Below are 20,969 nucleotides of genomic sequence, written 5' to 3' on the forward strand. Positions count from 1 at the left end.
AGCTTTTAATGTGTCTGTTGGTCATTTATATATCTTCTTCAGAGAGATGTCGATTCAAATCCTTTGTTTTTAATTGAGTTGCTTGCCTTTCTATTGTTGAATTATAGAAGTTCTTTAATCCAGATACTAGATCCTTGTCAGATCTATAATTTGCAAATATTTCTCCCATTTTCACTTTCTTGATAGTGTCCTTTGATGCATGCAAGTTTATAACACTTAACACTTATAGCTACAATTTGTAGATATTTGATTGTCTGTCTTCATTGGATAGTAAATACGACAAAGGCAGAGTCTGGTTCATTTTTATCTCCAAGTCTAGCACAGGGCCTGGTACATACCAGGTAGTAAGACATATTCTGTTGAATGAATGAACCAATGAATGGAGACCAAGGAAGGAGGGACAGGCTGATGCTCCAGGAGAAGCCTCCAGCAGACAGCAGGAGGAGAGGCAGGCTAGAACCCTGGGATCTACCTGTGTAAGAAGCCCCTGACAATGAATGAAGAGTGCTTGGTGTAAACTAAAAACAGTATCATCAGTTCAGAAATTTAAAGTCTATAATTCAGCAACGACTGTCCATTAGCAGTCATTTCCCATTCTCCCTTCTCCCACCCACCAAGCCCTGAAACTGACTGAGCCCCCTGTTGGCCAAGGAGACCCAAGAGAAACAGAGTTCCCAGCCATGAAGGGCCAGGATATCAGACTCCCCTCATTACACCCCCTCTCTTTTGCAATTTAGACACAATAACTGACCAGAATGAATGTTAAAACAGAGCTCACAAGACTGACAGAATGGACTCTTTGTGGCAGTAAGATACCAAATTATAAATGGTACCTAAGGCCATGCCAAGTAAAGGTTAAGTCACGTGTCCCTACACTTAAAGAATAAACTATATTCTAAGAAAACCACAAGGTTTTCTTTTTCTCTAGCAGCTAAGCAAGCATTGGCCTTGAGATAAGAAATATTAAAATGATTGCAGCTTCATCAGAGTCTGACCCCTATTCCACTGTTCCACAAGACATAACTACAGCCTTGATTGGACCAGGGATTGATTTTAGTAACTTTCTCCTAAAGAGAAGATCACCAACTACGGACTGATCCTATAGGCATTTGAGTCTTGAAGAGATGCGTTGAAGTATAGGGCCTAACTGTAATACGTTTAAATGTTAAGTCTCCCCCCCAAGGTGAACAAACACGTATTAAGACCCATCTTCATGAATATGCATAACTCCTGTTGCAATCTGTTGAATATGTATACTTGGCCAGTCCTTTTAGAGTAAATTCTTGTCTTACCATTCCCTCCCTGGAAGTGCCTGTTTCATGCTTCTGTGCTTCCCAGACTGTCAGAATGGTCATCGTGCAGGCTGTAACCCTTGATAAGAGATAAAGCTCTTCTTTCCAAATTCATAAAGTGTGTGATTGTTTATTTATTTAGAACCTGACATCACGGACATAATCGTGTGGCTTGGGTCACATCCCAAAGGGGGAGGGGCGTCAAGGACTGCCCCACCAATTTTTTTGTATATTTGTTTATGCAGGACAACAGAACAGATAATAACAAAACATGGGTAGGGTCAATCTATGACACCACCCCCCGCATTGGTATGCAAGTGTTAACACCAGGCAAGGATAAAACACACAAGCCTGCCAGAGATACCGCAAATATTTCTGTAACGCGCAGATTCCTGGGCTCCTCCCAGACTCCGACTCTCAAAGAGCAGAAGTCCGCACCGGCAAACGCGGTCCCAGGTGACTGAGGCACCTGGAGGGTGGAGGCGGCACTTGTTCGGTGGCGAAAGGAAAGGGACTGAGACGGTGGGTGGCTTGAGACGGCCAAGTGTCAAGACAGGAGGCCAAGGCGGCTGCTGGGCGAGAAGGAGGCCCCCGATGCCGCCCAGCCAGGACCTTTGGCCACACTTGGCCTGCAGCGCACGCCTGAGCCTCGCCCGCCGCCCCGCCCCGCCCCGCCGCTCCGTCCTCCGATTGGCCCGCCCGCCCCGCCCATGCCCCGGCCTCGGCCAATGGAGCCGGCGCGCGCCGGAAGCCGGAAGCCAGAATTTCGGAGCGCGGCCTCCCCGCTAGGCGCCCCCTCCGCAGCTGTCGCTCGGCGCCATGCGAGGCTTCGGGCCAGGTCTGACGGCGAGGTATCTCCTTCTTCTGCGTTCCCCGCTGCGGCCGCCGCGGCCGCCCGGGTCCCGGCTGTCCAGCGGGCCGGCGGCGGCGCCTGGTGCCCTGGAGCGGGCCATGGACGAGCTGCTGCGCCGCGCCGTGCCGCCGACGCCGGTCTACGAGCTGCGCGAGAAGACGCCGGCGCCCGCCGAGGGCCAGTGCGCGGACTTCGTGTGCTTCTACGGCGGCCTGAGCGAGGTGGCCGAGCGGGCCGAGCTGCTGGGCCGCCTGGCGCGGGACTTCGGCGTGGACCACGGCCAGGTGGCCGAGCAGAGCTCCAGCCTGCTCCAGCTGCGCCAGCAGCAGCGGGAGGCGGCCGTGCTGCTGCAGGCCGAGGACCGGCTGCGCTACGCGCTGGTGCCGCGTTACCGCGGCCTCTTCCACCACATCAGCAAGCTGGACGGCGGCGTGCGCTTCCTGGTGCAGCTGCGGGCGGACCTGCTGGAGGCGCAGGCCCTCAGGCTGGTGGAGGGGCCAGACGTCCGGGTAAGGCCCCACCCGGGCCGCTCCCAACCCCCAGGCAGCGGGGACAGAGAGCCCAGACCCCGGGCGCTCGGCAGCCCTCTCCTAGTACTCCTTACCAAACCTCAAACACTCTGCCTTCCCTGCTTGAACAGTTTTAGCCCCCGAACTCTGACCCCTCTTTTTCTATGCTTTTTGAGTCTTGGTCTCCTTAGAGCGCACCCCAGGCTCCATCCAGTCTCCCCTTGTAGTTCTCACATACTAGATGATCGGCGCTTCAGTCTTCTCCAATTGATGTGCTCCATGAAGCCTTTTTCATTATTTAAGCGGAAGGGTATTTTGTCCATATGGTATAGCTAAACTGAAATATCAAACTGAGCGTCAGGTGACCTTCTAAAAACCTGGGTGGTGTCAGCAAAAGTTAATTGGACACCCACTGTGTGGGAGACATTGTCCTAAGAAGTCAAGTGAAATGGACAAAGATAACCAGGACGCAAGGTCACCACTGCCTAGAAGTCTCAGTACCTTCTGCCCTTCCCTTTGCTGCATAACTTTGGGCAGGGCATTTAATTCCCTGAGTTCAGCCCTCAATGTGATGATTTTTAGTTGACTTCTTGAGGTGATCAGGTGTTAGCATAGTGCATCCATGTTAGATGCAAATAAATGCTTTGAGATTTAAATAATTATGACCTGAAAAATTTCCTAGAGTTGAGTACAGCCCTTTGATACCAGTACTGTTAAATATGGCAGGAAGACTGACCTGCCCTTTTCACGAATGAAAAATGATGTAAATGTTTCAGAAAGTTCTGACATTCAGGACTTTGTCATGTGCTTTAAAGAAACAGAACAGCTAAATGATTATGTCCTGACTGGAATAATAGCTTTGATTCCCTCAGTCTTAGGGGGTGACAATGTGTATCCCCTTTTACAGTGAAATAGACAGTGAGAGTGTGTGACTTTTCCAAGAACTCAGAGCAAATAGTATGTCTGTGATCATCCTCCCAAATCCTGGATTCTTTGTCCTATGGTTGATATCCATCATGCAATATGAGTTAATTGGATGCTTCTAAGAACCTTTACTTTTTTTTGGCAACATAGTCTTAGATGCATAAAAATTAGATGTAGTTAAGGATTCCTCATGATAGCAATTTGCAATCCTAAGTGTTACCAAGGGCCAGGAAACTTTGGCCATTAGATTCCTAGACTGAGAACCCACAGTTCATTGCATGACATGAAATCAGTCCTGGATTCTTACTGTGTTGAATTATCATGTTCCAGGCTTAAGCCCAATCTGAAAAGCTGAGCTTTAGTGTTTGAAATGTATTATCCCCCCCCCCCCAATTAGACTGTCAACCACTTGGAAACAGGGAACTTTGTCTTAAATTTCTTGCATAGCGAAATGACAAATGAATCACCGAGTTAGACTCATGGGGGCTCTGGCGTGAGACACTCCTGGCACACTCATCATTCAGCATCTGTCTTGAGTTCAGATGCCTCCATTCTCCGTCACAGTTCTAAGCCTGGCATAATGTCAAGAAGGGCTAGAAAGGTCTCTGCACGGCTGAGAGGGTCCTGCTATCAGACATTTGGACAACTTTGGCCCTCATCAATTTCTAACATCTAGCCCAGTTCAGCAAGCATCCTCTGGTTCTGTGAGGTTGTGGAATACATCCTATTTCCTCTTCCCTATGAGAGAAAACTTGGTTATCTCATAGTGGGGAGGGAACAGAGTGGCCACTGAACACTATCACACTGAGACTTGACTTGTTCAGAGAGAGTAGCTGGCCCTTGGGAAAAGGCACTGCTGTGTCCTTAGAAGTTCACGGGTTTCCTTGACGTTTCAACCAGGGCTGGCCATACACACAAGGGAAGAAACAGCACACACACACACACACACACACACTGTCAGGCCAAGTCATGTGGAATAGAGATAATTACTGAACAGAGAATGAATGCCAGCAGCCTGCTCTTTGCCCCTGCCCCTGGTTTGGACATCCTGGCCAGAGAAGCCTTTCCAGTTGCCTGGTCACACCCCTTCCTTTCTCCACCCAGCCTTATATACAGTGCATATTACTGTGTTAGTATCGAAATCTGTCCATTCCCCTTTGCTCAACATAGTTACATGAAGTTTTAAAAAAAATTATTTTCAGTCTTATCATTCTGAGAATAGAGGAGTATTTTTTCTATACATAGGAAATTATCAACTGGAATCTGTTATTGTAACTGGTCACCAGAATTACTTAAGGTGTACAGTCCACTTTTTAAAAGGAGACTTATTTTTTAGAGCAGTTTTAGGTTCACAGCAGAACTGAGCAGAGAGTACAGAGATTTCCCTTCTGCCACCTGCCCTGACTCACGTGCAGCCTCCGCTGTTAGCAGCACGTCCACCAGCGGAGGACGTTTGTCCCTGTCATCACCCAGAGTCTGTAGTTTACATTCACGTTCACTCTTGTGTTGCTCATTCTGAGGGTTTGGTGCAGTTTGATTCTGTTTCTTTTACCTGATTCTGGATTTTGTATCTATGTTGGAGAGAGCTCTGCTAGAGCAGGAATTTCACTTCAGAAACCACTAGAAGCTTGAGACACAAAGCTTTAGTTCCAAATTTTCAGACCCCCAAGGGCTTTCTTCAACACTGAATGCTGTCAGGGGAGCTGGGTTCTCACTCCTGGACTGGCCCTGGTCTCAGCACTCCTGGTCATGTGCTCGCTGCCCCTGGTCTCAGCTCCACCATACATATGCTCCTGGCCTGGCCCCTGTGACTTCTGGGCTTGCCAGGTAGAGCCAAGTGAGTGTGTGTGGCTCACAGGAGCACTTCTGTGGGCTGGATCCTGACCATTCCCCCGGATGCTTCAGTCCCCTCAGTGGCCTGTTGCAGGTTCTTCTGTTAACTAAATTCTATAGGTGCACGGGTGCTTTTAGAATAAATGGGAAATGTGAAACCACAAAATGATGCTGATTCCGTGTGTTTTACAGGGCAGTGGGTACGGGGGAAGGGGCACTGGAAAGGAAGGGGAGCCAGTTTCTAGTCCGTGTTTGCATCTCTTGGTTAAGGGCGTGATCTTGGTTGAATTTAGCCAAATCACTTAACCACCCACTACCTGCCACTGGGACCCACTGGCTCCACTTCCACGTTGAGACCTTCGGTTGACTGTCAGTAGCTCTGTCATCCTGCTGCTATTCCAAGGAATGCACTGAGGGGTGTACTGGAACTTTGCTAAAGTCTGGTATGCCAGGGAGAGCTCAATCTGTCAAGACCTTGGGCTCCCACCAAGGTTGAGATGAGTGGAAGTGTAAGGATCCAGAAGCCTGACTTTCCCTTGCGAGTGTGGCCCAGCACAGGGACAGATGTGTGTGGCCAGGCCAGGGTATGTTTCTCCCCTTGGATATTTTAAATCAGATAAGGTTTCTTTCATCCTCTTTGGGGATTCTTAATCCTTTCTGATATGAAATTCAGTGTCAAAGCGTTCTTGCTGAAAAAATACCAGTGCTATGTTGAAAGTTTCTACAGTGCGGCAAAGGTCAAATACCTGTGTTGTGTTTTTCAAGATAGCAAATCCAGCGCTGGCAGGAGGCAGATACTGCCCATCGCTAGTTAAAAGGCTGTCAGAGGAGTCGGTGTTACCAGTTACCTTGGTTCATGTTAAACCTCCACCATGTACCTGTGGTTATCTGCCGTCGATTTGAGCCCTGCTTAGATTACAATAAGTGAGCTGATCTTAATGGATTTATTCCAGGGAAGGAATTTTAGTTGTTTTAATTAAGCAATTTGTAGAAAAGATATTTGTTCATATCCTTGACTAGTATGATCACAAAATCTCCAATTTTTACCTGTAGAAATGGAACAATAAGTGAATTATTTAGCATGGGGAATGATATAAAAATCCATAAAGCAACTTAGTCACACCAGGAAAAGAAATACTCCCTTTGGTGTCAAGAGTAAAAGTGTTCTTGAAAAAAACAAAAGTTCTTCTCCTCTGTCAGAGTTCCAGGTGAGTTTAGAAGCTTGTGACCGTGACTGGGTAGGGTCCTTTCGGTGGAAGTAGGTCTGGTTTGGCTTCTGCCAGGGGCTCTCTGAGTGTGCAGATGTCAGTGATGCTCTCTGCCCATCGCCGGCCTCTGAGCACGCATGTCCATGTGTGTGCTGTGTGGTCCGTAGGCTTTGGGGTTTCTCCAGAGACATTTCTAGAGGCCCATTTGGTAGGTGACTTAAGTTTCTTAGAGGTAAAATCTCACCAAAACCAAGTTGAACCCTTGTGGAGGGGCAGGTCTGAGCACTGCTGTGCGGGCCCCAAGGGAGGCTGGCCCCTGCATCTCAGAAGACTTCCGGATGGGTGGGAGGTGCTATAACACACAGGTTATAGCAAAATGAGAGGTGCCTGAGGGAACCAGAGAAAGGACACGGTGATGTCCCCAAGGCACAGCTGTGTAACCTTTCAGTTAATTTAGTGTCCCTTGTTGGTTCCAGTAAATTCTGTGTTTTACTGCGCTAAACAGGAACTTTTTAGATAGGAAAGTGTACTCCAATACGAGCAGGTGTACAGCTGATGGGTGGCTGCTCATATGACGGGGAATCGTTCAAGAAGTTTCTCAGCCTCTACCGTGTAGTCCTTCCCCAGCTTAGGGCTTCTGAGCAAAGAAAAGTAAACTTTTCTTCTCCTTCTAAAAATAGTCACGTCTTGATAGGTCTCCTGAAGAGAGGGTGGGGAGCAACCGTGTTTCTGCTGGAAGGAAAGGCTGGCTGGTCTAGCCGCCTCGCGCCAGGCCCCTGGGACTAGCAGAACAGGAGGAGCTGAGACCTGGCTCTGACTTCAGCACCACCAGAATATTCCCAGCAGGTGTATTTTTCAGCCTTCTATTCTTGATCAATGATAGCTGAATTAATGAACACGCAGCAGAAGTGGTTTCTTTCCCTGGTGTTATTTGTGTCCGTGCCCTGCCTAGTTCCAGCCTGAACAGCTGCTGTCACTGTTGAAACTAAGCCATGCGGACTTGTAACCTTTAACCCAGATTCCCAGCCCTCCTGTACCAGAGTCACATTTTGTAGCAGTAAGCCGCCAAAAATAGAATGAAGACACTTGGGGGGTGGGGGGGGAGCTTTCATCAGCCAAACCATTTCTTTCATAATGAATACTGAATTAATACTGAAACTAGGTATTTCCAGCTTTTTCCTGTCAGACATGTAACAGAGACACCAGCACACCTTGGACAGAGCTCAGCCCCTTCCTAACCATCTAGTGCAGACGTTCCTAACCTGGGGTCCCTGGGCCCCTGGGGATGGCCCATAAATAAGTATCAAGGGTGTCCATGAATCCTGGACACCTCTTGTGTGCACAATTTTACTAGCTTATTTGCATTTTTCTGGGGACAGAGTCTGTGGTTTTTAACACACACTCAGAAATATGAGTGGAACCCAGGAAGATTAGGAACCATTGTAGTCAAATGCAGAAAATACAGTTTAGTAAAGAGACATGGTATGGCCCAGCATATGATTCTTCTCCTCCTCCCTTCCTAACTACTTCCTAATTGTTTCTTTTTTTTTTTTAATTTGATATCAATCTGTTAATGAATGTTTGGGAAGTTGTAGAAATGAATCAGAAATGGACCCTAACAGAGTTTGCAGCTGATTGAGGACATTAGATTGTGGAATCTAGAGTTAAAAGATTTTGCAAGTTAAAATAAATTGCAACAATTGTGGCACAGCACTCTACCCAAGGTGACAGAGTGAGACTCTGTCTCAAAAAGAAAAAAAAGAAAGAAATTGCAAAGATCATCTGGTCCAACCTCCTCATGGACCCTTAAATGCTTTTTTTTTTTTTTTTTGTAGAGACAGAGTCTCACTTTACCGCCCTTGGTAGAGTGCCATGGCGTCACACGGCTCACAGCAACCTCTAGCTCTTGGGCTTACATGATTCTCTTGCCTCAGCCTCCCGAGTAGCTGGGACTACAGGCGCCCGCCACAATGCCCGGCTTTTTTTTTGTTGCAGTTTGGCCGGGGCTGGGTTTGAACCCACCACCCTCGGTATATGGGGCTGGCGCCCTACTCACTGAGCCACAGGCACCGCCCCTTAAATGCTTTTTAAGACAACTCTCCCAAGTTCTTGCCAACCCTGTGGCCAGTGGTAAGATTCAGTCTCTCAAGATGACATCCTGAATAGCCATAGCTATTCAAAAATTCTTTATATTAAATTCAGTCCACATCTGATCGTCCGTAACTCCCACCAGTTGGCCCCATAAGGTGATATAGAATCAATCTGTGGCCTCCTCTGTGTCTAGTTCTTAAATGTGTAACAATAGGTGTCACACACCCTTCCCAAGACTTCTCTCAGCCACCAAGCCCTACCGGTAACTATTCCTTGGGTGACAAAGTTCTGAGGCCTTTCACCTTTTAGCAAGAGTAAGAGTGTGAAGTGGTCCTATAATGTTGTTATAGCTATCGTAAAACCCTGGTTGACGGATGTTGTGCGTCATGTTCTTTGTGATCCTTGTGCAAAGATTCAGAAGGTCACCTCTGTACTGGATGTGCTGAGATATTTACCGCTATTTAATAATAATATTTGTGTGTCGATTATTATGAAGTTCATATATGATAACAGGGACCCCAAGTAATGGTGGTTTGAACAAGAGAAGTATGGCTCTCATGTTCATGCCTGGAGGCAGGTGTTCCAGAGCTAATTTGGCTCTGTGGTGCTCTCAGAGGACCCAGATTTGGATCTTGTTTCTCTGCCCTAAAAAAACCTTCATTTACAAGGTACTCCTGGCCCAAAGTGGCTGCTCTGATGCTGGCCATCACACTGCCTTCCAGCCTGAAGTGCAAAGACAAAGAGAAAGATGGGCAAAAGGCATGCTGGGACGGGACCCAGTCACGTGACTGTCCTCACTGCAGTGCAGTCTTTCTTCTGGACAGCCATGTTCCTAGCTGAAAAATGAGGCTTCTGTTAATTTGGAAGAAAGGAAAACAGGTACTGGGAAGTGCCAAGCTCTGTCTGCCACTCTTGGCGTCCTCTCCCTGCTGGCCCCCGGCAGCTTTCTGCTGTTCCATGTCGGTCTGTGCTCACGTGAAGCTTCACTCGGGCAGCTCTGCTTCATGTGCACGCCTCTTCTCCTGATCTTGTTTGGAACATTTCAGTGCAAATGTACCTTTGATGATAACATTGACTCAAATCGTTTTGGGAAGTAGATAAGTATGAATGAGTGAAGCAAAATTAAGATAATTTCATCAACTCTAAAACGCACTGATTGCCAGACACATTATTATTTTATATCCCACTAAGGTAGATAAAAATACTGCCAGTTAAACTGTGACCTACCATCGTTTGAAAGATCCCTTCTAACTTCAGAGATGTTAAAATATAAAAACATGATCTTCAAGTTGAGGAACTAGGGTTCCTGCACCATGTACCTGTTTGTCTCAGGAAACGGAGTAATAATGTTTTAACATACTGAAAAATGTTCCTGAGAGGGTGAGGACTCAAGCCTGTGCTGTGTTAGAGTCTCTTCCATTGTTAGAGTAATCCTGTGTGTTCAGTGTGTTCACTGTGGTGAATGAATTGGGACATGTTATTTGATTTGGGCAACTTAGTTCAAATCGAATATTTCTATTCAGGTAACCTATAGACTGAAGTAGTTATGTCTAAACAGAGAGTTGGATTAAAGCCCACCTGGGGTTGAGATGAGGGTTTGGATGGAGGTATCTCAGAGAAGCCTATCTTAAAGTATCCACTTCCGCATCACATATTAGGCGTTCTAATTCCCTATGCTGGCTGTGAGGCAGGGGTGGGCTTGATCTCCTGTGCCCTAAAGGCCCGCGCTTTCTCTCCTCCTTGTCAGGAAATGAGTGGGGTGCTGAAAGGCATGCTCTCGGAGTGGTACTCTGCCGGGTTCCTGAGCCTGGAACGCGTCACCTGGCACTCATCCTGTGAAGTGCTTCAGAAAATCAGTGAGTAAGTAGCAACGTTATTGTTTTCTTTATATATATTGATAATGGCTGAAAGCCCTTCTCCATTCATATGGACAGTTTATTTCAAGCCTATTAAAATCCAAACACAGTATCCGCAAATGTTGTAACTGTCATCACACATGACACCCAGGGGCAGTTGGGGGATAGATAGAGCCTGCTCCATCTGCAGTGACCTGTGAGTGGGGTCTTTCCTGGATTTGCAGCCTCACATTTAAAGCAGCAAGCTCACTTTATAGCTTCCCAAGGTAGACTCACTGGACCCAGTATTTGTGTTTGGCCCAACTGGTTATTAAAATTTCTCCCTTGGACAGAGTCCCCAAATGAACTGTGCCGTGCATAATTACAAAACATCCAGGACGCAGTACAGGTGTGACACAGGCTCGGTGTCCTCACAACTTGGAGACTCCTACGTGAGGATCTCACGCTCCACGCTGTCCTATGGAAGCGAAGGCTTGAGAACTGTCCCACTATTTGAAGTGTGGCACATTCCAAGAGCTGACAGTGCCTGCCGCCATTCACCTCCTGAACACAAACGAGCGTTTGGATGAGGTTACAAGACAGAAGGACCCGAAAGACAGACGCAGCACGACAGCCGCTTCCAAACTGCAGAGACTCCCTGGAAAGAAAAGACGGAATGTCCAGCAAAGAAGCATTTGATTAGATATTTTTGTTAGTCTCTGCTGTGTGGATGCTTCCCAGGAGACTCACAAACTCTTCTTAGAACTAGTATTACAAATTAGAGCACAATTTTGTTTATAAAATGGTCATTAATTATAGTTGCTCTCAGCCAGTGCTGTTTCTCATTCAAATGATTTTCTTTGAATTTTCCAGAAGAGTCGATTAAAGTTATACTTAAATAATTTATTTCACTTAAGTAATATGAATAGGAACCAGCTGTCATCGTTTCCCTTGTAAACTCCGCGTCTTCTCTCTCTCACCCGCAGGTCTGAGGCCGTGCACCCTGTCCGCAGCTGGATGGACATGAAGCGCCGCGTGGGGCCTTACCGCAGGTGCTACTTCTTCTCCCACTGTTCAATCCCTGGGGAGCCCCTGGTGGTTCTGCACGTGGCCCTGACCAGCGATATCACCAACAACATCCAGGTACCTGCCGACACTGAGTTCTGGGCAGGACAGGCTTCCCACAAAGTCCCCTGTGTTGATTTTCGTTTAAGTTGGTTTTATCCTCTGTTTTTGAAAATAAATTGCCTTGGAGTTTTTTGGACTGTTCGATTAATTAGGTAAAATCTCCAGACTTGTAGTTATAGAATGTAGAAGTGTAGAATATAGACAGTTATGGAATAAAGAAAGCATTTATCGGATATGCCGACCATGAGTCGAGACAATTGAAGTCTACTGGGGCAGAAAATAGCCCTGAGGGAAGCAGGGACAGAGGATGCACAGGGCAGCCCTTCTGCATCTGTTAAGCACCTTCAAGGAGTTTTAAAATCTGTGATTGAAAGATATATTCTGTCCTTTGTGCCTGATACTCCATCCTCTACGCCCAAGATGCTGCCCAGGGTGGAGGTTGTGGGAATCGTGTTGGATCGTCCCTCTCGTGGCCAGCTGACCTTCCCCCGGGCAGTCTGGCACGGGTGTCCGAAGCACTCCTGCCAGCCCACAGGGGCAGAAGAGCCAGGACCACATCACAGAGCCTGGAAATAGGAGAGCAGGGAGTTGGGGACACCTGGGTCAGAGTAGGTTTGCCTGGAGCAGGAGGACGTAGTGAGGACTTTGGGGCCAGAGGAGCCTGTTTGGAAGCTGACTGGATGAAAACACATCCTGAGATGAGTGCCTGGGGCACAGTTTCCTCATCTGTGAAGTTAAAGAATCGAGTAGGGTAGTGAGCAGATGTTCTTGATCACCAGGGAGAAATTAATGCCCTTAACAACTTCCGTGTTTGAAGGGGTTGCACCCTCTCACTGTTCCCTCAGTGAGACAGGAAGCCTCTCTGAGGGCAGTTTGGCAATATGGACTGATTGGAAATACAGAATGTACATTCCTTTTAACCTAAAAATTGCCCTCTTTGGAATTTATCCCAGGGGCTTACTCGAACCTAAGAGTATGGGAGGTTACCCAGATAGCATTTCTCTGGCTTTGAAAGATTGGAGAGAATAACCCAGCCGTCTGTCAGCAGAGGATGGGTTCAGGAGATGATGGTATAAACACATCTTTACATACATTGGATTTTTGTATGTGTGTTAAATGTTGATGTAGGTTTGTATTTTTGACATAGAAAGCTGACCTTGACTCGCTGGTGAGTAAAAATTCAGGTTACAGAATATAGCAATATGTGGTCTGACGATTAAGTTCACAAACTCATCCTGGGAAAAGCGCTCCATACTCACTGCTGAATATCACTCCCGTCACCTTCACAGTACTCTCCTTAGGAAGCTAGGCACCCATGCCAGCACTTCAGCCACCTTCAAGGCAGTTTTGGAACTCTTTTTCTGGGATGGCCATCAAAGCTGTCCTCATATTACCCTTGACGTCCTGAATGTCATCAAAATGTCTTTCTTTCAATATTTCCTTTGTCTTCAGGTAAATTGTCCCCTCTGTCTCCTGAACCACCCTTGTGGTGGCAGTTCTTAAACTTTTAGGGGTTGCAGACCCTTTGAGAATCTGGAGGGGCTGAAAGCTAAGGACATTCTCCCCAAGGGAGATATGCACAGATGCCAGGTCCCACACACGATTTTAGATAGTTATGGATTTCTAGACCCCGTCCATGGGCTTCAAGAATTCACTCCTACTTCAAGGATCCACTGTTGCTGGTAAAACTTAACATTTTACCTTCATTAACATGTTCTAGTGTGTTCTTCAAAAGCAAGCTGGTGTGCCTGCTTTGAGCAGACTGATGTAAATGGAAACTTGCTTCATGCTGCTGCTCCAGCATTCTCCAGGGACCTTCAGAGTAGTGGGGGTCAAAAAAGCTTGCAGTCAAAAATGACAGTAAACTCACACTCCAGCGAAGTGACTTTCCATATCGGTCATTTGTTACTCATGTGTCTGTGCAAATCTGTGTTGTAATTTAGGACAAATATTATAAAGTCCTAAATATAAATTCCCTAAAAATACTTTGTTTTTGTTTTGTTTTGTTTTGTTGAGACAGAGTCTCACTGTGTCACCCTCGGTAGAGTGCCCTGGCGTTACAGCTCACAGCAACCTTCAATTCTTGGGCCTAAGCGATTCTCTTGCCTCAGCCTCCCAGGTAGCTGAGACTACAGGCGCCTGCCACAATGCCTAGCTATTTTTTGGTTGTAGTTGTTGTTAGGCAGGCTGGGGCTGGATTTGAACCTGCCAGTTCCGGTGTATGTGGCTGGCACCCTAGCCGCTGAGCTACAGGCACTGAGCCTTTTTTTTTTTTTTTTTCTGTTTGTTTGTTGTTTTGCCTAAAAATACTTTGTAAGACTGGCTATGGCTTATTGAAAAATTTGAAAAGCTAGAGTTCAGAGAAAAGGAGCAAAAATGACTAAAGGGGGAAGCAGGCCTTTAAAGAAATACTGAAGAATTTGCAGCTCCTTGGCCTCAACATAGGCTTGGTGCACTCTGGGTGTTGGAGGGGCGGCGTGAAGAGGGGGAGATGTGAAGCAAGTTTCCATTTGCACAAAGGCCTGAAAAAGACAAAAAGGGACAGAAATTGCTCTTCAACAAAGTTTGCACTAGAATTTCCAAATGGTAGAAATGATATGATAACGCTGAGCAAACACCCTAGGAAATTGTGAAATCGTCTCCTCCAGAGAGTTTCAAAACAGAGCAGAGTGTAGTCCTTATGGCCTAAACCCAGATGGGGAAGCCGAGGTCTCTCTCAGCTCTTCGAATCCTCTGACAATTATCTTAAGGCCCAGCGAAAGGGCTGTGATATGAGCTGCAGAGCCTGCACCTGCTCTCAGAACCATCCTTGGTGTTTTCCAGGCAATAGTGAAGGAATGCCCCCCGTCGGAAACAGAGGAGAAGAGCAGAATTGCTGCTGCCATCTTTTACTCCATCAGTTTGACGCAGCAGGGACTGCAGGGAGTAGAGCTAGGGACATTCCTGGTGAAGCGTGTCATCAAGGAGCTGCAGGTGAGTGCTGGGCAGGGCCACAGGCAGCTTCAGGTGAGTGCTGGGCAGGGCTGTAGGCATCGGGTATGACAACCAGTGGCTAATCCTGCCCCTGCTTTCTGGAGAGCAGATGAAGATAGGAACTAAAGGGGTGGCGAGGAGTAGAAAAGTGCTGGATGCCCAAGAGAGTGAGAATGATGCTGAGAAGAAGCATTCAGAATCCAGCTTCTCAGGCACCAGCAAGATGCAGGTGTGTTCTGAGGTTGTGCGCGAGCTCCAGGGTGTGCTAGGGCCTGTGTGCTGTTCCATTAAAGTGTCAGGGGTGCCTCCTTTCACTTTTTTTTTTATTAAATCATAAAGAGGTAGATCATGTATACATTAATGCATTTAGGGGGTACAATGTACTGATTTCATATACAATTTGGAATGCTTACGTCGTACTGGTTAATATATCCCTCACCTCATTTACTTAATTATTGTGTTAAGACATTTATACTCTATACTAATAGATCCGACACGTACCCTTGCAATGCACCATAGGTGTGATCCCACCATTCACCCTCCCTCCATCTGACCTCCCAACCCTCCCTCCTCCCTCCTGGGCCATGGTTCTGATCTATTCTTCATACAAAAGTGTGAGTGATTGTAAATTGGTTTCATAATAATACTGAGTACATGGGATACATTTTTCTCCATTTCTTTAGACACTTTACTAAGTAGGATATGTTCCAGCTCCATCCATATAAACAAAAAAGAGGTAAAGTCTCCATCTTTTTTAAGGCTGCATAATATTCTATGGTGTACATATACCCACAATTTATTGATCCATTCATGAGTCGATGGGCACTTGGGCTTCTTCCATGACTTGGTTATTATGAATTGAGCTGCAGTGAACAATTTGGTTCAAATATCTTTGTTATAAAGTGATTTTTGGTCTTTTGGATATACACCTGGTAGAGGAATTGCAGGATCAAATGGCAGGTCTACCTTTAGCTCCCTGAGTATTGTCCATACTTCTTTCCAAAAGGGGCATATTAGCTCTTGAGCATCCGAGCTCAGATACAGCTCGTGGCCATCCTAGCCATGCATGACCGCCACACCCACACCCTGCAGGCCTCTGACCCCTCCTCCCAGCAGCTGGGCCTGTCTTCTCATGGTTTCTGAGGGAGCATTGTGGTCAGACCCAGGCATTGACTTCTTTTGATCTCTCTTCTTGCTGCTCTATGGGAAACCTTAACCATCCTACAGCAGAACTATCAAGGCCTACTGTGGGCTGCTAAGAGCTAGAGGAGTTAGAATCTTATTATTAAGTAAAATAGCTAGATTGCTAATAATTGGCTCAGAGCATGCCGTTATCTGCTTTAGATACTACAGCTCTATCTTAGAGAATGACAGTGGAATTAAAAATGTTGACATGCTCCATATTAAATTAATAATGGGTTTTAAACCTGAGATTGCAGGATTCATCTGGGTATCAGCTTCATTATCACTCTCTGTCACTTCTCTCCCAGAGGTGGTAAGAAGCCACATCCGATTAGTAGAAGTTTCTTCTTATTTTGTCTTTGCTGAAGGTGTTAGTGGGCAGGGCAGGGGTGGGGGGCATATCAGGTAAGAAAAGCAGTAAGAGGAAGGACAGAATCGGGGTTCTGGACATGGCACTCCCAGACTGTTTCTGAGTCAGGTTGGCACCTCAATCCACTAGCCGTCCTGATGGTGTCACTGAGCTGACACTCAGCTGCAAGCTGGAAAGAGGAATCTGGAAAGAAGCTGTGTGACCCTCTGTGCTCAGAAGTGTCCCTGGGGTTCATAAAAGCAAAACACTTGAGAGCCTCCTTAAATGTCCCAATGAGAAGAATATGGTTAGGGAAATCACAGCATAGTCTTCACTTTTCATATTACTCTGCTGTTAAAATTATATTTTGGGATTTTAAATGATAATAAGGAAATGCTTACGTTATAAGTTTGTAACACATGATATAAAACTGCTTCTCATCCACGTACGATTGTGCAGAGAAAGACCAGAGGATTGTAGTTTGCTCGGCGTAGTGGTTTTCTTTTGTCATACATTTTTGTTAATTTTTTCTATACTGACTGTGCATTACGTTTATAATCAGAAACACTGGGGTTTTTTGAAATGATCATTGAGGTCTGTACATAATTTGAGCAGCAGTAGTTGCCCCGAGTCGTGTGATGTGGGAGAATGCCCACAGCCCACCTCCTGCTCCCCTGGAGCCCCCGTGGCATGCCTGGGCTTTCACCTGTTCATCGCCAGTCCAAGCGATTTGTGTACCAAGCACCAAGGCAGGTTCTGTGGCTGCAGCAGTATCTACGACAAGGGCCTGGTGTGGTACAAAGACAAAGGCTGGAGTCAGAGTCTGTGTGCCAGGCCCCACCTCACAGTGGGCAGTTCTCTGGTGGTAAGCAAGTCCCCAACTTAGGTCTCTATTTTGCCACCTTGACAATGGTAGGGACAGAGACTCCTTGCCTTGGGGACCCAAGATGCCTCCTGGGCCTACCACACACATCAGGTTCCTAATAAACATTCCTTAAAAGAAGAAAAATAACACGTATCACGTGTCACTTGCCAGCCGTACCACAGCATACAAAGGTTAAAGGCACATAAGCACTAAGTGGACAGGTTTCCCCGTGTCAGTAACACAGCTGCTGAATTTGTGTGTTTTCTCCTCCACCCCATCCGTGCTTTACAGAAAGAATTTCCTCACCTGGGGACATTTTCCAGTCTGTCTCCTATACCTGGGTTCACCAAGTGGCTCCTGGGGCTTCTGCACTCACCAATGAAAGAGCTTGGGCGGAACGAACCTTTTACGGATTCAGAATGTAAAGAACTGTCGGAGCTCACTGGTGGCCCCATCAATGAGACTCTCAAGGGTCTTCTGGGCAGCAGCGAATGGGTGAAGTCTGAGAAGCTGGTGCGGGCACTACAGGCCCCACTGATGCGGCTGTGTGCTTGGTACCTGTACGGGGAGAAGCACCGGGGCTACGCTCTGAACCCCGTGGCCAACTTCCACCTGCAGAACGGGGCGGTGCTGTGGCGCATCAACTGGATGGCCGACACCAGCCTAAAGGGTCTTAGCGGCTCCTGCGGCCTGATGGTCAACTACCGCTACTACCTGCACGAGACGGGCTCCAACAGTACCGCCTACCTGGGCTCCAGGAACATCAAGGCCTCCGAGCAGGTGCTCAGCCTGGTGGCCCAGTTCCAGAAGAACAGCAAGCTCTAGGAGGAAACCTCCCCTAAAGCACATGCCCCTGGCCCAGGGCTGGGAAGATGAAAACATCGTGGACAGGGCAGGTCGTGTAGCAGAGGGAGCTTTCTGAGTAAAGCTGGTGTTGACCCTGTCCTCTGGCCCACAGGGTTGTGCCGTGAGGACGGGCCTTCACTTCCACTGTGCAGGAAGGAGGTGCTGCCTGACACAGACAGGGCCTGATGCAGGTGGACACGGACAGGCGGGTCAGTGTGCTCCCCAGAAGGGTCTGCTGAGGCCTTCAGCCTGACACCCTGCCCGGGGTGGGTGCTGTGGCATCTCCAGCCTCAGGCTCTACAGTTCTCATCCCAGGCGGGTCAGTCGGCCTCCTGAGGACCAGGGCCAGTGGCCCAGAGGAGAACAGATTTAATGGAGCTTCTAGAATGTAATTTGGTGATGATTGCTTTAGCCATTTCTCTCCACTTAATAAAAAGGGACATAGGGCTCTGCTACACTTTACCAGTTAAACTCTGAAGTTCATAAATATACGAAAAGGTTTGTGATTCTGCACAAATATAGCACAGAAGCTGCTGCTGGAGCTGGATTGACAGGGATTTACATTCATAATGAACTGCATAGTACGGAACAAGTCTGTTCTCCAAAGCGGTAAACGTGTGATCATTTCACTGAGCTTGCCTTTAAGATAGGAGGCTGGTAAGGCTGGAGTCAGCTCTGAGGTGTCAGCTGTGCCGTCGTCCCTAGCTGGAGCTGGGGCAATTGTGTTCTGGGAAGGAGCCAAGGGTGCAGGATGAGGACAAAGATGAGGGACGGCTGTGGCTGTGGGAGGAAGGGGAGCGTGCGTCTGTGCGTGTGTCAGCATAAGTGTGTCCGTGTCTGCGTGTGCGTGTGTCAGCACACGTGTGTCCATGTCTGCGTGTGCATGTGTCAGCACACGTGTCTGCGTGTGTCCGTGTCCACGTGTGCGTGTGTCAGCACACGTGTGTCCGTGTCCGCGTGTGCATGCGTCTGTGCGTGTCAGCACACGTGTGCCTGCGTGTGCGTGCGTCTGTGCGTGTGTCAGCACACGTGTGTCCGTGTCCGCGTGTGCGTGCATCTGTGCGTGTGTCAGCACACGTCTGTGGTTGCAGTGCCCTCCTGTCCTCAGGCAGACAGGTCGTCCCCTTCCTTCATTTCTCATCTTTAAGACCCAGAGGGCACTAAATTCTCACCATCCCCGGTCCTTCTCTGCCATCTCCCGTGTCTGACACTTGGCCTCATAACAGGGGTGTGACAGTGGTCACTGGTGGAGGCTGTCTTGTGCCTCCTCCAGTGCCTTGGACTGGCTCCGAAGGCCCTGAGGATGAGAGAGGGCCTCGGAGGAGAGAGGGCCATGTGGCCTGGCAGGCACACCCACCCCCGTCATTGTCACAGATGTCCCTGCAGCCCGACTTTGGCTACCACCATCATGCTTGCCTGAATAAGGGTTCTGTAATCTGTCATCCCCTTATTTGGATATTAAAATGGTTGCTGCTCTTCTGGCTTCTGTTCACAATTTCTGCCAAAAGACTAAATAAAGTAATCTTTTCCCTGGTAGGGGGGTAGGGAGCAGCTTCTCTGGGCTGCACAGGTGCTTCAGGGGCCTCTCGACCCCCAGTGACCAGGCAGTACCCCACGCTACAGAGAGGGGACCCCAGGCTGCCCAGTGAGCTCTGAACCCCTTGCACAGGGGCCCAGAGTCTGGGGTCACTCTGAGACTTCCCTGTCCTCCTCTGTCCCTCTCCCCTGCCCCTTCCCTCTGAGGGTTTGACTTCTAAGCCCTGCAGGGCATCTCCCTCTCCCCTCCCCATCGTCTTCCCTCTCCCTCTCTCTTTTGTCCTGACACTGAGGGGAGGAGGATATACCTTCCTCCTTGTTCTGTAGCGGCTTCAAAGCGGGGGTGGGGGTCGGGGGGGGGCAATCTCAGTGTTTTTGCAAGCATTAGCATATTGTGGGCTTTGTTAGAAATTAAATACAAGGCCTATTTAGGTTTTAAATTGAGGGACTACCTCTGATTTTTAACTGAATTTTTTTTTTTTTTTGTAGAGACAGAGTTTCACTTTATTGCCCTCAGTAGAGTTAACTGAATTTTGAGACATACATCGGAGTATGACGTCTATTTTGATCTAAGAGCTGCCCAGTGATCTCTGTCCAGCACAGAAAGTCCACTGCATTATTTGCAGTTTAGCAACATCAACAGAGGTGATCTCTTTCTCCTGTTTGTTTTGTTTCCAAATTGCATTTGCAGTTCTCACCTAACTAAATCCCTGAGGAAGGAAGGAAGGAACACCATTTGTGGAGTCTGCTTCAGGCCAGGGGTTCTCCGCAGGCTTTCCTGGCCCTGCATTCCCCTCCTTCCCAAAATCTCTCCACCCGTTTCCAGGGGCAGCCAGGGCAGCCAGAGTGTTTCTCATTTGCAGATGAGGAAATGGGCTCAGAGAGGTCCAAGCAGTTAGGGAGGGTGGAGCTGGGACTCAAACCCAGGCCTGACCAACACCCAGTCCCCCTTTTTCCATGCCAGCCCAGATGGGGAGCAACTGCACAGGAAAAGGCCCAAGGGGAGGAGCCCAGTGCTGACGGAACAGGGCAAATGGCTCATTTTGGCAAGTGGGAAGGAAGCAAGGTCAGAGGGGTGGCCTGGCTGGGACAAGAGAGCAGGAAAGTTAGGATGCAACATCTGGCAGGGGACGGGGGTCCAGAGAAGGACTGTTCAAGGCTCTTGTGGTCTTCTCTGAAACCAGAGCCTGCATTGCACTGGCCATATTTGGTCAGAACCCTCAGCTGCCAGGGACAGGAGCCCAGTTCTGGCAAAAGCAGAAACCCCAAGTCCACGAGAAATGGCCAGACCACCGGGTGTGCAGGAGCACTGGGGCTCCCTGCCTCGGCCTGGGTCTGGCCCTCTTTGAAAGACACAGGCTGCCCACAGCTCCACCACCACAGGGACTGCCTCCCCCAGGGTGGCTGGACTCTCACCACCCCACACTGAGCTGTGGGCATGGTGGGAATGAAGGTTGATCTGTTTTGGAAATGAGGAAACAGGCTGGAAGCAGCCGAGTCTCCATCCAGAAAGGGGTCTTGGTTCTGAACCTCTGTGCTCTGTGC

At 48.1% G+C, this 20,969-nt stretch overlaps 1 protein-coding gene across 1 annotated transcript; it reads left to right on the forward strand.

The window, feature by feature from the left end:
* Positions 1 to 2,049: 2,049 nt before the first annotated feature.
* Positions 2,050 to 19,364, forward strand: MLYCD (malonyl-CoA decarboxylase). The gene is made up of 5 exons (XM_053553392.1): positions 2,050 to 2,654; positions 10,458 to 10,570; positions 11,532 to 11,688; positions 14,497 to 14,646; positions 17,334 to 19,364. The coding sequence occupies exons 1-5, from the start codon at positions 2,112 to 2,114 to the stop codon at positions 17,865 to 17,867; spliced, it is 1,497 nt and encodes a 498-aa protein (XP_053409367.1). The 5' UTR covers positions 2,050 to 2,111; the 3' UTR covers positions 17,868 to 19,364.
* The last annotated feature ends 1,605 nt before the right edge of the window (positions 19,365 to 20,969 follow it).

Source organism: Nycticebus coucang, chromosome 2 (assembly GCF_027406575.1).
Source record: "Nycticebus coucang isolate mNycCou1 chromosome 2, mNycCou1.pri, whole genome shotgun sequence".
Classification (NCBI taxonomy): Eukaryota; Metazoa; Chordata; class Mammalia; order Primates; family Lorisidae; genus Nycticebus; species Nycticebus coucang.